Source organism: Chanodichthys erythropterus, chromosome 12 (genome assembly GCF_024489055.1).
Source record: "Chanodichthys erythropterus isolate Z2021 chromosome 12, ASM2448905v1, whole genome shotgun sequence".
In the NCBI taxonomy this organism is placed as follows: Eukaryota; Metazoa; Chordata; class Actinopteri; order Cypriniformes; family Xenocyprididae; genus Chanodichthys; species Chanodichthys erythropterus.
This window is the reverse complement of record NC_090232.1, coordinates 15,943,690-15,958,910: the sequence shown is the minus strand read 5'-3', so window position 1 is coordinate 15,958,910 and position 15,221 is coordinate 15,943,690. Positions and strand designations below refer to the sequence as shown.

Sequence of the window (15,221 nt, the reverse complement as noted above, 5' to 3'; positions counted from 1 at the left end):
TGCTCTGTGATGAAGATCTTTGTGAAGTTTTTTTAACCCTAATTTTAAATAATAGCAATAGTGATGTTTTCTTTAGCAAGCACTATTACATATTTACAGGAGGAAGAACTCAGAAAGGAGTATTTCGCAGTAATATATATATAATAACAATTTCACAGCCACCTATGATGTGTCTCACTTTACAGCACAAAACAGCATGCATCATAAACGTTAACTAAAACAATCAATTATTCCAACATATGGTGCCAAATTATGAAGTCAGCTGTCTGAAGTGTAATTGAGTATTAAGGGCAAAACGGCTTTGAACCTTCTGCATGGGGAGGCTGATAATAAGTGGCAGTCACTGTCAGTAGAGGGAGCACTTGAGCCTGAATTTACTCTTGGCATAACAGACTATTTGAGTCCCAGCTAATTTCTCAGTTCACACACACACACACACACACATCCTAGTTTATACTACTTTGTGGGGTCACGCACACACACACACACACAGCAGAGTTACATTTATACGCTGTTCTTTTGAACTTTCTATTCTTTCTGAACTTTTTGTTCTTTCTAAAATGTATCATGGTTTCCACAAAAATATTAAGCAGCACAACTATTTTCAACATTGATAATAATAACAAATGTTTCTTGAGCACAAAATCAGCATATTAGAATGAAGGATAATGACACTGAAGACAGAAGTAGCATTGTTGAAGTAGGAGCTTTGCAATCACAGTTTTAAAACATTTTTGATCTACTAATTGGTCAGAATAAGATTTAACTGAAACAGAACACCCAAAAGAGGGGGTGACTGGGAAAGAGACTGCTGTAATTATTTCCTTACAGGTCCACGCCTCTACAAAGCTTTTCATGCCTGCTCCTTCATCTTACTTGAAGTGCATGCCTGGCCTGTGTGGAGAATACTGAACAAGTTTCACCTCAGCTCGATTGCTCATCTATCCCTTCAGACTTGCAATGAAAACTGAACAAGACCCCTACAGCTTCAGTTAGAGTTAGAGATTCAGACTGAGGTCTCACCTGGGCCTGTAGGAGGTAGAACTCTTGGGTCTGGCGGCTCAGCATTTCTGTGGAGACCAGGACACCCTGAGGAGTGATGTGGAAAGCGTTGCCCTCATTCCCACTGATGATTGCAAATGTGAAAGGAGGTCCATTGTGGGAGGCATCACGGTCAGACACAGTAAGCTGGAGAACACTGGTACCGACTGGCTGGTTCTCCTATACAACATATGCAGAAAGTGTTAAAGGTTTTATAAAATAGACCTACAACATTCACACATTTTGTTTTTTTACACTTAAAGGAAATTTGGCATGTTACACGTTTCTTACAACTTAAACTGAGAAGCTATGGTTATATTTTATATGTGCCAGCAAGCACAGGCATTTCTGGTGACTAATTATAGTTTTGCTTAGAGCAACATTTCAAAGGCAAATGGGATTCGCAATGCTTTTAACTTCCACAATGATGAATTTCAGCATGAAATGCAATAATCCTAGGGAAATAATATAGAGAGGGACAATGATCCATTGATTTTTGATTGCACCAGGAAAAGTAGACTATAATAATACTGGTTAATGTTATTTTTTATAATGTACATTTATAGTGTACATTTATAGACTATTTAATATACAGTTTCAGTGTTACCTTAGCTTTATTTATATGCTATTAAAGTATTATTATTTCAAATAAGCTTTTATTTTTAGATGTTCAGTTTTCATATGAATTTTAGTTTAAGTTTTGGTCATTTTAATATCTTTTGCCATTTTTATTCATTTTATAAATTTCTATTTAGTTTTTAATTTATTTTTATGCCAGTTTTAATTAATTTCAGTTTAACTTAAATAAAAAATAAAAAAAACTAAATATTTATAGGTTTTTCATTTTATTTCAGCTTTAAATGAAAATGATTTATTTTTAGAGTCTCATGTCATGAGTGTTGCAGTGTTAGGACACAAGTCAATATAAAGAATTCTGTTTCTCCATCCAATTGTTTTTGAACATGTACTACGTGAAATGCATCTGAATCGTGTCTATTGACCCCAAACCATGACTCTAAACCAGTGGAACTGGACTTCCTTAAGATAAGAAACTATTGACAATGAAATCACTGTATTGTCTCTTTTGAGGACTCAGACCTGTATAATGATGCTGTAGTTGGCCTGAGAGAAGAGAGGTGGGTTATCATTTATGTCTGAGACGTCTACATTGACCGTAGCGCTGCTGGATCGAGCCGGGCTTCCGTTGTCAGAGGCCAACACAGTCAGCGTGTAACCTGAAGTCTAAAAACAAACAAAACCAAACATCATTATTAGGTCTCAGCAACAGACTGTCAATGCACCTGCTACAGAGACACCCGAGTGTTTTGTACCTTCTCTCTGTCGAGCTGCCGAGCCACCTTGACCTCTCCTCTGATGGGGTCGATGGTGAAAGGACTGCCTTGATTGCCATCAATGATGGAAAAGCGCACCTGATTACTGGATGGACCATCTGCATCATCTGCCATGACCTTCACACACAGAAACACACACCTGGTTAAGACAAAGATTGCCACGGACTCAGGTATGCAACACCCCCGCCTTTCGTCCTTGCTTCGTGAGTCAGTAACTATTGGCTGAGACCCTCGAGGGAAATCAGAAGGCATGCAAGTGAAACAGAGCTCGGTATCAAAGCATCACTTTCACACTGACAATTTATATTCAGCATGATAAGACATGAACATCTCTAATAAATGACCAGAGTGAGAGAGAAGACTACAGATTACAGATTGGGGTGAGTCGCCAAGCTCTGGTTTGACACTGGACTGTGTTTGTTTAGTGTGTGTGTTCTTTGCTCTGTGTTGATTTTAGCAGATGATGTAACACACAGACCTGTGAATAAAATTAGAAGTGCTTCAGAAAGAGAAGCCAATGACTTACAGTGAGCACAGTCTTTCCCAGTTCTGCGTCTTCACTGATCACAGCTGAGTAGATGTCTTGGTTGAAAATGGGGCTGTTGTCGTTTACATCAGTCAGGTTGATGTTCACTGTGGCCATGTCGCTGAGTGATGGTGTGCCTCCATCTGTAGCCTCCACTGTTAGATAAAACTCATGCGCTGTTTCGTAGTCCAAAGGTTCGATAACAAAGACACCGCCTGGGAAGAGAAGGACAATGAGAGTAAATAAAAACCTCTCTAAATAATGAAATATTTTATAAAAATTAAACAAAATATATAAAATGAATGAATAAATACTCTCACGTCACTCCAAACCCATAAGACTTCCGCTCATCTTCAGAACACATATGAAGACAAGCGAAAGTCTTACGGGTTTGGAACAACATGAGGGTGAGTGAAGGATGACAGAATTTTCTTTTGGGTGAACTATCCCTTTAAAGTAAGAAAGGAATGTGGGTGTATATTGTAGGTCTTACATAGTTTTTACACCATTTTAGGTTACATATTTTCTCTATTTGAATCCTCAAGTGCTGCAGGGATCTCAAAAGTTCGCCAAAGCTGCTGTGTTTACCTGTATGGGGGTCGATGCGGAACGCTCCTCTCTCGTTTCCATTGATAATGGAGTATGTAATCTCCGCACCTGCTTCTGTGTCTCGGCTGGCTGCGTGTACCCGCAACACCTGGCTGCCCACTGGGATGTCTTCAGCAATGGTGGCAGTATACTCACGGCGCTCAAAGACTGGAGGGTTGTCGTTAATATCCAAGATGGAAACATTGACGGTTGTGAGAGAGGAGAGATGGCGCGGCGAACCACGGTCAGTGGCGCGGGCTCGGAGGGTGTAGAGCGACTGGAGCTCGCGGTCCAGCGGACGATCGAGCCGTACGACGCCCGTCTCCTCATCGATGGAGAACACACCATCAGCAGAGTCCAGCAGTGAATAGAGGATCTCTGCATTAGAACCTAAACATACACACAAAGCACAATGAAATTAATATTGACATTTAAGATGTCTGTTTTATCACTCTCTCACAAAAAGGACCGTTATAAAGTACAAATTATACCACATCATTGTTGAATTCTTGATTCTGACACATATACCAAGGCTGCATTTATTTGATCAAAACTACAGTAAAAACAGCAATACTAAGAAATACTATACAATTTAAAATAAAATAATTTTAAAATTTAACTTATTCTTGTAATGGAAAATTTTATGCAGCGTCACAAGATCCTTCAGAAATCACTTGAATATGCTGAATTGGATTCTTTGATTCATCAGGATGCTTTGATAAATATAAAGTTCAAAAGTACAGAATTTATTTAAAATCTTTTGTAACATTATAAAATTGATAAATGTAACATCACTGCAAAATAAAAATATTAATTTCTTTATCTTTTCTTTTCTTTTTTAATATTACTGATCTCGAACTTTTGAATTGTAGAGTAATTATACAGCAACACTGGCTCTACAAATGACATTTGTCAATTATTTTCATTAATTTAATGTACAACTGAAACATGATCATATTTCTTACTAAGAAAGGAAAATCATTCTCCATTTAAAATCAATGGCAAAGCCTCCAGCAGTCAAAATGATTTGCAAGAACCTATAGTACAACTGTGTCTCTGTCTTGTTTGCTCAATTATAATGACTTATAAATTCATCCTACAAAGTATTCAGTGGTGAAACCTCTGGTACTGTGCTGCATATTAAGAAGTGTGAGTGAGTGCCACCTATTGTATTGCGGAAAGCACACATGAACAAACAAACAAGATGAAGATAGAGTACACTAATCCCTCTAATGCATTTTTGAGTAAGCCTCATTTGTGGCTTGCTAGTACAATCCTATCTATCAAGACACACTCTCTCATTATAGCCAGTTAACACAATCTCTTGTCTTTTACAAAGTTTCAAACTAAATTACTGGAATGCAGCTGCTTCATGACAGAATGTTGTAAGTCTATAGATAAGACTGAATAAACCACCTCTTATGATCATTTCAAGTTTACGGTGCAGCTATCATAGATGAGTCCCATAGACCTTCATTGTAAGTGTACGTAAAACATGTCACGAATGTGGTCTATAGAGTTGAACTATTTGGCCACATCAGGGACTTTCAAAAAGCAACCGGTGATCTGAAGGTTGTGGCACTGATGATGAGAAATGAAGGAAGAATAATAGATTGATTATGTTTATGCTGGGCTTAAGTGAAATAGAGTCTGGAATATACACAGATCACACAATGTGTCTGTTTGAGGATAGAGAGTACAGAACAAAAGGAAGATAAGAGGAATCCATGCAAATGGAAATTGGAGCAAACTGAGTCGAAGTGAATTAAAGTGACAGAAACACACAGAGGTTTGTATTCTCTCAGATTAAAGGTGCTGCCCTGTTTGACTGAGAACGTCATATGTGTATGTGTTAGTTCTACCACATCAACAGGCCATACTGTTGCAAAATTTGAGAATATATTGGGAAATACACTTACAAGCACACACAATATAGATATAAATATATCATTGTACTGGATACTGGAGATCTTACCTGTGTCCAGGTCCGAAGCATACAGGCGAGCTACGGGTGTGTTTATCTCTGTGTTCTCAAACACAGTGAAGGTGTAGGGGTCAGAGGTAAACTGTGGAACATTGTCATTGACATCTTCGACTGTGATTTCAACTTCTGCTTCACAAAAGCGTCCGCCTCCATCCAGAGCATGCACCTTCATCTTGTGCACTTCCACTTCCTCGCGATCCAGAGGGAGAAGTGTTTTCAATTCACCTGATAAAACAAAAACAGAAAAAATTAATGCATGCATTTATAATTAGCAGGCTTGACTATTGTAATGCTCTTCTTACTGGTCTACCAAAGAATACAATTAACCGATTACAATAATCCAAAATACTGCTGCTTGAATATTGCCAAAAGCCAAAAAGAGAGATCATATTACACCAGTATTAAAGTCATTACACTGGTTACCTGTTAGTTTTCGTATTGATTTTAAAAAATCCTTTATAAGTTTATAAGGCATTGCACGGACTTGCTCCAGACTATCTTTCAAAAATGCTCACAGTATATGAACCTAGAAGAACTCCTAGATCTTCTGATTCTTTTCTTCTAAATGTATCTCATAGTAGAACTAAAAAATTTGGTGATGCTGCTTTTAGCCGTTATGCTCCTCACCTCTGGAACAACCTTCCAGAGAACATAAGATGTGCTGAAAACATTAATAGTTTTAAATCTAAATTAAAAACATATCTTTTTAGTCTGGCCTAAAGTCTTATAAAACCTTTTTATACTTTGTTTTGCATTGTTTTTAATGTTTAATTTTATATTTCATATTTTAATCTTTATAAATTTGATTCTTATTCATGTATTTTAATGGGTCTATTTTATTTATTTATTTATTTTATTTTTTAATTGTTCGTTTTAATTTTATTAATTGCTGTATCTATTGGTTCCTTGTCTGTAAAGCACTCTGAATTGCATTAACTTGTTTAGAAAAGTGCTATATAAATAAAATTTGTTTGCTTGCTAATCAGATGTGACAAGAATGTCACAGAAGATAAAAGCTCTTCTATGTAAATTATGATTTTTTTTTTCTAACCGGCTGCAACCACAGAGTTGTGCTGAGTAGCCCTGCCCATTATGAATTCTCATTGGTCTAAAATTGGTCAAAACTGTCAGAATCAGTTGCATCAAAAGATTAAAACTTTTGGTCGCACAACAGTGTTTCATTTTTAATGAACCTCTGCATTTTTCCTCTGAATTTGCAAACCTTTTAATTGAAATTCTGTCATTATTTATTCACCTTCATATCATTTCAAACCCATAGGACGTTGTTCATCATCGAAACTCAAATTAAACTAAAATGTGCATTGATCAATGGTAATATATTAATAAAAGCCTAAATTATATTCATTTATCATATAAAGTGATCATTTTTCATGAACTTTTTGAAATTGTCAGGGTTTTGGTTGCATCTGCTTTCAGTGGAGGGATGGAAATCTCTCAGGTGTCATTAAATATATCTTTATTTGTATTTTGAAGATGATTGAAAGTCATATGAGACAGGAACAACAGAAAGTTAATGAGTAAATGATGACAGAATTTTCATTTTTAGGAGAACAAACCCTTTAACTTATTTGCAACATTCTGTGAATTAGCATAGCTAGTTTGTATGCACCCTGATGCTGCTAACACACACAGATAGTTTACTGCGCTCTCATTTTTCATGTCTGCAAAGTTGCTTTATGTATATTTATTATAGCTGTCACTTGCTAAAAAAAAATCCAAAATGATTGATGGGGAGTGAATTTTGAACATCAGCTGGCACTGCACTAATGAACAAGATACAATCCAATTCCACTTCAAACTCTCATCTTTCAAGTCAAGAGGGCACTCTAAGAAAGCCCCTAAAAAGAAAATCAGCAAGCGAGGGAGACAGTCGTCTCTGTCATGAGAAAATGATCTGACCTAATAATTTCTGCAAGCGTGAGCTACATTCCATTGAAGTGGTCACTAATTTAAAACTGCACTTTTGTGTGCCAGCTGTTTGGTGTCGACCTTTTAGCTGGAGCACATCTCAAGAAGGGATGAATGCAGGGTGTCCAAAAGTTTCCCCTCGAGGGGAGCTAAATTCATCCTTGCACTGAGCAGCTTTAAGAAATAGAAAATATTAAAGAGGAGAGGGATGGTGAGAAATAGCAAATAGGCTGGTTGGAGAGCGAGCTGAGTGAGAAAAGAAGGAAAGGGAAAGTCACCCTTGGAAAAGCAGCCGCCAGCTTTTAGGGGTCTAGTTGGCTCAAATGAGAGCACTCTTGGCACTGCTAACTTGCTATAATGCTCCTCTTCTTTTCCATGATGGAACGAAGGGGAAAAAAAGCGAAGAAAACCCTCCGTGCACACTAAACCCACACAGAAGAACAGTAGCGCTCCTTCAGTTTGTGTGCCAGCATTCCCTGCCTTCACACTCAGTGTTATCAAAGAGCCAGTGAGTAGCGCCTTTACAATAGCTTTTGTGTTGTAGCAGTGTGACGCTGTCACAAACCCACTGTTGATTTCTGCTCTCTTACCGCCTGGAACCAATGTTTAATTCACACAGTTGAGAGACAGTTGACTAGAGTTAATAGCTGAAGTGGGGCAACACTTGCTGAAATGTTTATTAAAATATTTTGTCTGAGTATGTTTGTATGAATAAAACAGACGAGTAAAAAAAAAATGTAAAAGAATAACATCAGAAACAGAATTCTGTGGTATTTTAAAACAGCAATGAAAGCCCAAGGGTGTACATTCTTCCCTGGAATTATACAAGTAATTAAATTAGAAATCATTATGGTTTTAAATGGGATGTGTTTGACTGCAGGCAAAAGCAAATGGTGCTGAAAATGTTCTGTGTATGTGGCATGTTTTTGTGTGGTTGTCGAGACAATGGTCTTAGAACTACTGTTCAAAAGTTTGGGCTTGGTTAGATTTTTTAATGTTGAGAAAGAATGTGTTAGAAAGAAGTCTCCTATGCTCATCGAGGCTGCATTTATTTGATGAGAAATACATTAAAACAGCAATACTGTTAAATATTGAACATTTAATTTATATTTCAAATTTAAAATAACCATTTTCTAATTTAATATATTATAAAATGTAATTTATTCCTGTGATGTTAAAGCTGAATTTTTAGCATAATTTCTCCAGTCTTCAGTGTCACATGAAAATCTTAATACTTAATATAAACTCTTTCAGGATTTTTGTAATGAACAGAAATTTTAAAAGAACAGCATTTATTTGAAACAGAAATCTGTTGTAACGATTGTAACTGTCAATTTTGCTCAATTTAATGCTTCCCAGCTGAAATACTCATAATTTTATTGACCCCAAACTTTTGAACAGTTGTGTATATAAATATGAACATTTTAAAATATACAGTATATGTATATTCATTTCCTTTCTAATGCACAAAAATGCACAATACTACTGTAGCTTTGATAAAGTTTTTAATACATATTGACCCTGCTGAGTACCCTATCACTGAGCAATAGTGAATGAGTTTGAGTAGGTTCATGAGCACACACATTAAATACACACAACATTTTATAAGGTACATTTGACCTATTTGACGTGCACATACAAATATAAATGCATACCTGTCTCAGAATCTATGCTAAAGTGCTCTGATCCAGGCCCTAGCAGCTCGTAGGAGATTTGTGCATTGGAACGTATGTCGGCATCTGTGGCGGAGACCTGCAGGATCAGCCTACCGGCAGGGGAGTCCTCTGGGACACTTTCCATATAAAATGACTGCAAACAACAGAAAGGGAGACATGTGACAAACAGAAGTGACTTCACAAATGGGATGATAGGGCCAAAAAGAAGAGAGAAACGAAAGGAAAGAGGAAGAGTTTGGTGGTAATTATAAAGCCAAATTGAAAAGAGGGCTAAAAGATTTTCACCACAGGAGTTCTATTAAATTAACATTATTCAAAAAGGAACAATACGTAAAAGAAGCACATTAGCCCTCACAAAACCCTCTCACAGTGCAAAATCACTCTCTTTGTTTCTTAAATGCTGCATTTCACATAAGGACCTTTTCAAATCCCTCCTGACATTCTCTCTTTCTCTCTCAGTCTCGTCCCATTTAGCATGCACAGCGGGTAGGCAGCACCCTCCCCTTAACTGACAGAATCAGACTACATGACATTTTGCAGCAATACACTTCCCACACACACATACACACAAAACTAACATTCATACCTTCTCACAAATTGGGCTGTTGTCATTGGCATCCAAGACCTTGACTTCAACTATAGCCTTGGCTGTGAAGGTCCCGTCAGTGGCCGTAATGTTCAGCAAGTAATTGTCCCTCTCCTCCCTGTCGAGAGGTTTCCGCACCGAGACCTTCCACTCACCTTGAGTATACTCAATGCCAAACTGCCCCAAGGGGTCTCCACCTTCAGAGAACAAACATGAGAAATGTCAGTCAAACAAATGAACATGAATGGCAGATAAACTGACTACTGTATGTATTTGTGGGGTTTCCTGCATATGTGTAGTAGCTATAGCAATGACTTAATTTATAACATGTATATTTCACAGGTTACTGTGAGATATCTGTGCAGTGAATAATCTACAGAGTTTATGAAGCTTTACTTCTTGTTTGCTTGGACTTCACAACAGTAACACAAAGCGTCTATGTAAATAAGTGGCAATGTGACTTGTTATGCCAATTTCTGTCATCACTCTATGATCAGGCGAAGACGAGTGGATGTAATGAGACTGTTTTCTGTGCCAGGAAGGGCTCATCTCATCTCCAGCTTGGCTTCGATGTTTGCGCTAATTAACTATCACCAGAGCTGAAACATTCCCACTTTGTTTCAAAAGCGTCATTGGGAAAATTATCCAGTTTTCAATTTAGAATCTCTTTGGTATCTAGGTATTCTTTACACAGAAATCCCTTGGAATGTGACAATTTGATCGCACTTCATAGAATATTTTGCTTTGGCTTTGAATGGCTTCCCATAGATTATGAATTGCTTGTACTATAAATTATTACATTATAAACTAGTTAATCTAAACTATCCTTTTAAACTCAACTCAAATAATAATGGTGGCATGCAACTGCTAAAATTAAAATAGAAGTACAAAATCAACATTAGACTAACCTGTGATAAAGTAGCTGATTTGCTTATTATTGTCCTCTGTGTCCAGGTCTGTAGTGCTAAGAATGGCAATGACTCCACCAGGTGGGTCATCTTCGCTTACTGTGCCCTTATAGATCTCTGCTGTGAACTTTGGTGGGTTGTCATTCACATCTACCACTGTGACATCCACCTTGGTACTGGCCATCATCTGTTCTTTGTCTCCACGGTCAGTGGCTAAGACTGAAACAGTGTACTTATTTGTCTTCTCACGGTCAAGTTCCTTTAATGTGGTAATCCATCCAGTTTCACTGTTGATGGCAAACAATTCTGCGATGTCCCTTGTCTCTTGGTTGGGATCGAGATTGTAAACCACATGGCCATTAGTGCCTGAGTCCAGGTCTGTGGCCTTTACCTGTATAACAGAAGTGCCACCTGGGAGATTCTCCACAACGAAAGCTTCATAAGGGTTTGATTCAAAGAGCGGTCGATTGTCATTGACATCTTTGACCTGGATACTGATATCCACAGTGGAGACAACTTTACTACCATCATATTCGCTTTGTGCTTGTAGGGTTAGCTGATACCATTTGGTGCTCTCGTGGTCAAGATTCTTCTCTAGCTTCAAAGATCCTGAGTTGGGGTCAACCACAAATACCTCATCCTGGTTGCTCTCAGGAGTATTCCCTTTCACCAGGCTGTAAAAGATTGGCTGATCACTTTCGACCTGAATGACATCTATTTCTGAACCAAGAGGAAGATCTTCATCTATGGCAAATCTGTAGTGGGACTCTATGAACTTTGGCACTGGGACCTCGGGAGCAAGAATCCTGACATAGACGGGTACAACAGAGGACTTAGTAGGATTTCCACCATCTTTTGCCCGCACAAGAAACGTGTATTGTTGGTTCTCCAATCCAATGAGGCTTTCCTTTGTTACAATGACACCACTGAACTGGTGGATTTCAAAATTCTCCTCAACATTGTCTGTGTCCGCTTCAATAGAATAGGTGATGTCTGCATTACTACCTTCATCCATGTCGGACGCTGCAATCTTAAGTATGGTTGTTCCTCTTGGCACGTCGGAAACAACATTAACTCTGTAATCAGCAGCTCTGAACTGTGGAGCATTATCATTGATATCCGTTAAGATCACATTTACAGTGCAGAATCCAACTTTGCCACCACCATCTTTAGCAATTAAAGAAATTGGAATCACTTTCTCCAATGTGTTCTCTCTATCAAGACTCTCCAAAGTAAAAATCTCTCCATTCTCAGAGATTGAGAACTTGTCTTTAGCAATGTCATTGACTATATGGTAGGTGAGTCTTCCATATGTGCCAGAGTCTTCATCTGTCGCTTGAGCCTCAGCCACCATTGTTCCAACTGGTGAGTTCTCAAGAAGCTCAACCACGTAATCCACCTGGTTGAAGGTAGGATTGTGGAAGTTAGCACTAATAACACTGACCTTCACAATAGCTGAGTTTCTGAATACACCATCTGATACGGACACATTGATGTTATAGAGAGACTCCATGTGGGGTTTCCGGTGGTTTGATATGACTATAGCCCCAGTCTTTGGATCTATAGCAAAGTTTTGCCCTTCATTTCCTGATATAATTGAGAAATCAAGTTTACCACTATCTGAGTTGTCAGCATCGGAAGCCTGAACCTGGGTGACAAAGTGGCCACGGGGGGCCAGCTCACTGACCGTAGCTTCATAGACTTTCTGTGAGAACACTGGAGCGTTGTCGTTAAGGTCTGCTACATCAATTAACACCATGACCTCACTGGAAAGGGCAGGCACTCCACCATCTACTGCTCTAATTATCAGTTTATGTGAGGGTTTTTCTTCATGGTCAAGCATCTGAGTTGTCCAGATTGTGCCCGTGTCACGATCGATGCTAAAGTAATAAGAGCTCTTGTCTTTATCTTCAACAATCTGGTAAAAGAGCACTTTGTTGTTACCAGTGTCAGCATCTGTAGCTGAGACTTGCAATACAGACGTCCCGATCACTGATGCTTCTGAAAGACTTGCATTGTACAATTTGGTATAGAACACAGGTGGGTTGTCATTAACGTCTTCCAAGATTATGTCAACAAAGACTTCAGCTTTGGCACCGGTTAGCGAGTCGGTGGCCCTTACGCTAAGTTTATAGGCTGGGTGGGTCTCGAAATCCAACGGCTTTACAACCTGAATGACGCCAGTATTGAAATTGATGGAGAACTGATTGAGAGGGTCCCCTTCTGTGATTGTGTACACTATTCTAGGGCCTTCTGAGTCATTAGCCTGAATGTGTACAATAGGTGTTAGTAACTGTATGCTCTCTGGGATCTCCAGACTGTAGAAGGCTTTCTCAAACACAGGCATTGCTTTGTTTACAACCATTATTGGCACCTCAACAGATGAGGAAAGTGCTGGTTCACCTCCATCTCTGGCTACAATGGTGATTATAAATTCAGTGTTAAGGGAGTCTTTCTCAAGCTTCTTTGTGAGTGACATTTCACCATCTATGCTGATCTGAACAAACTCATTTGGCTCCTGGAGATGGTAGCTGATCTCAGAATTTCTGTCAATATCGGCATCAATCGCAGTCACTTTTGTGATGACGTGACCCACCTCAGAGTCAACCTGCACCAGTGCCTGATAGGGTAAATTGACAAACACAGGTGGGTTGTCATTGACATCCTCAATTATCACAGTGACGAGGACATGGGCTACATCGGATGACTTGTCTTCTCTCGTCACCTCGACCACAATATCAAATACGCCTTGCTCTTCTCGATTAAAGGGTGTGCCTGTAGAGGAGAGTACTCCTGATGTACGGCTTATTGTGAATCTTTTATCAGGGTTCAGAATGCTATAAAACAAAGGTTCATTGACTTGGTTTCCCACTGCAGCTATTACAGCTAAAGTCTTCTTCTCTAAGGAATTTTCTGGCACAAAGGCCTTATAAGATTCTTGGGTGAACCTCAGAGTACTCTCCTTATTCTCTCTGACATTTATTTTTACTAAAGCTGTTTTAGAAAACCTGCCATCAGAAACCCTCACTCTGAGCTCATACCTGCTTCTAAGCTGAGTGACATTTTGAATAGTGATAACCCCTGTGACCGGGTCCATTTTAAACTTCTCTCCAATATTGCCTTCAACAATAGAGTAAAACAGCCTTGAATTTGGACCAGAGTCTGCATCTGTGGCATTGACTGTGATCACTTCCACTCCTTTGAAAGTTGGCACTAAGACTGTGGTTTCATATAGATCTTGGCTGAACTGAGGAGGGCAATCATTGATGTCCAGAATCTCAATAGTCACGTTAGCAGCCTTCTCTGCAAAATGACGGGGGATTCCCATATCGTGGACTTGAACAGAAAAGCGAAACACAGATCTTTGCTCATAATCCAATTCGCTGACGGTTCTAACTGCACCAGTGCTAGAGTCAATGGCAAAGTAATTATGAGCAAATGGCTCAACAATCTGATAGACCAGCCTCGAGTTAGCATCACGGTCAGTGTCTAACGCACGGATGACAAGTGGTATGTTGTCTTTGGTGAGGACTACACTGTTGATTGGAGAAGACTCGCTGACCATTCCAGTGAACTCATCTTGAATGAATACAGGTGCATTATCATTCTCATCCTTCAAGTGAATTAGTAGAGTAGTGTTACTTGCCAGACCGGCCATGTTGGTTCCCTGAATGGTTAGTTTGTATGATGGAATAGTCTCGTAATCCAAAACCGAATGGGTCACAACCACTCCAGAGTTGGGGTTGATGTCAAATGCTCCATTCATATTTCCATCTTTGATCTGATAGAATACTGATGATTGGCTGTTGGCGTTAACCAAACTTACAAAGGTTCCAGGCAAAGCAGTTTCGCTGACCTCAGCAGAAAACTCATTCTCTGAAAATTTAGGGATGGCATTGTCAGAAATAGTGACAGTTATGTCAACAGAGGCAGTAGCACTAAGTGGTGGTATGCCTTTGTCAGAGGCTTTCACAGTTAGCTCAAAATGGTTCTTGTTGCTACGGTCTAGCTCCTTTGCCACGGTGATGATGCCCAGGATAGGATCAATGGCAAATGAATTGGCAACATTTCCTAGGAAGAAATATGACAAAGATGCATCAATCACTTGCCAAAAAGTTTAGATTTCCATTTTTAGAACTCTTTAGAACTCATTAATTTAAAACTTTGTTGTAAAACTTTGTGCATTAAAGACTTAAGTGAAAAAAAATCATGGATGCATTGATTCAAAATTTAAAAAATTACATCCTTTTGCAAGCATAAATCCTTTTGTTTTGCTTTATTTATACTGAATATTTGAGTTTGTAGTTAGTCAAGAAAAGGAAGTGGCTGTATTGTCTTAGACTAATCGGCTGCCTAAGCGTCAGTAAGTATGTGATCTAAACAATGTTCACACACACACACACACACACACACACACACACACACACACACACACACACACACACACACACACACACACACACACACACACACACCATTTCAATTAGCTTCTGTAATCTCAGATATTTCAAATATGTGCATTCTTAAAAGGACACTGGGAATCATTTCTGTGCTATGCTCTGCTTTCAAAACTCTCACAGAGTTTGGTGGGACTGCAGGACCCTTGGCTGCCACATTCAACATCTCCCACG

At 38.9% G+C, this 15,221-nt stretch overlaps 1 protein-coding gene across 4 annotated transcripts in view; it reads right to left on the bottom strand.

Moving 5' to 3' along the window:
- Positions 1 to 15,221, bottom strand: part of fat1a (FAT atypical cadherin 1a) — a 98,113-nt gene that overhangs the window by 15,260 nt on the left and 67,632 nt on the right. For 3 of the 4 annotated variants that reach the window (XM_067405188.1, XM_067405189.1, XM_067405190.1), the window contains exons 10-18: positions 10,591 to 14,661; positions 9,683 to 9,879; positions 9,076 to 9,229; positions 5,483 to 5,716; positions 3,508 to 3,897; positions 2,920 to 3,134; positions 2,373 to 2,510; positions 2,140 to 2,283; positions 1,024 to 1,221 (exon numbers count right to left, since the gene is read on the bottom strand). In XM_067405188.1, the coding sequence (XP_067261289.1) occupies positions 1,024 to 1,221; positions 2,140 to 2,283; positions 2,373 to 2,510; positions 2,920 to 3,134; positions 3,508 to 3,897; positions 5,483 to 5,716; positions 9,076 to 9,229; positions 9,683 to 9,879; positions 10,591 to 14,661 (5,741 nt within the window). Of the gene's footprint in view, positions 1 to 1,023; positions 1,222 to 2,139; positions 2,284 to 2,372; positions 2,511 to 2,919; positions 3,135 to 3,507; positions 3,898 to 5,482; positions 5,717 to 9,075; positions 9,230 to 9,682; positions 9,880 to 10,590; positions 14,662 to 15,221 lie in introns of those variants that run through there. The other variant, XR_010896812.1, reaches the window with a different exon arrangement.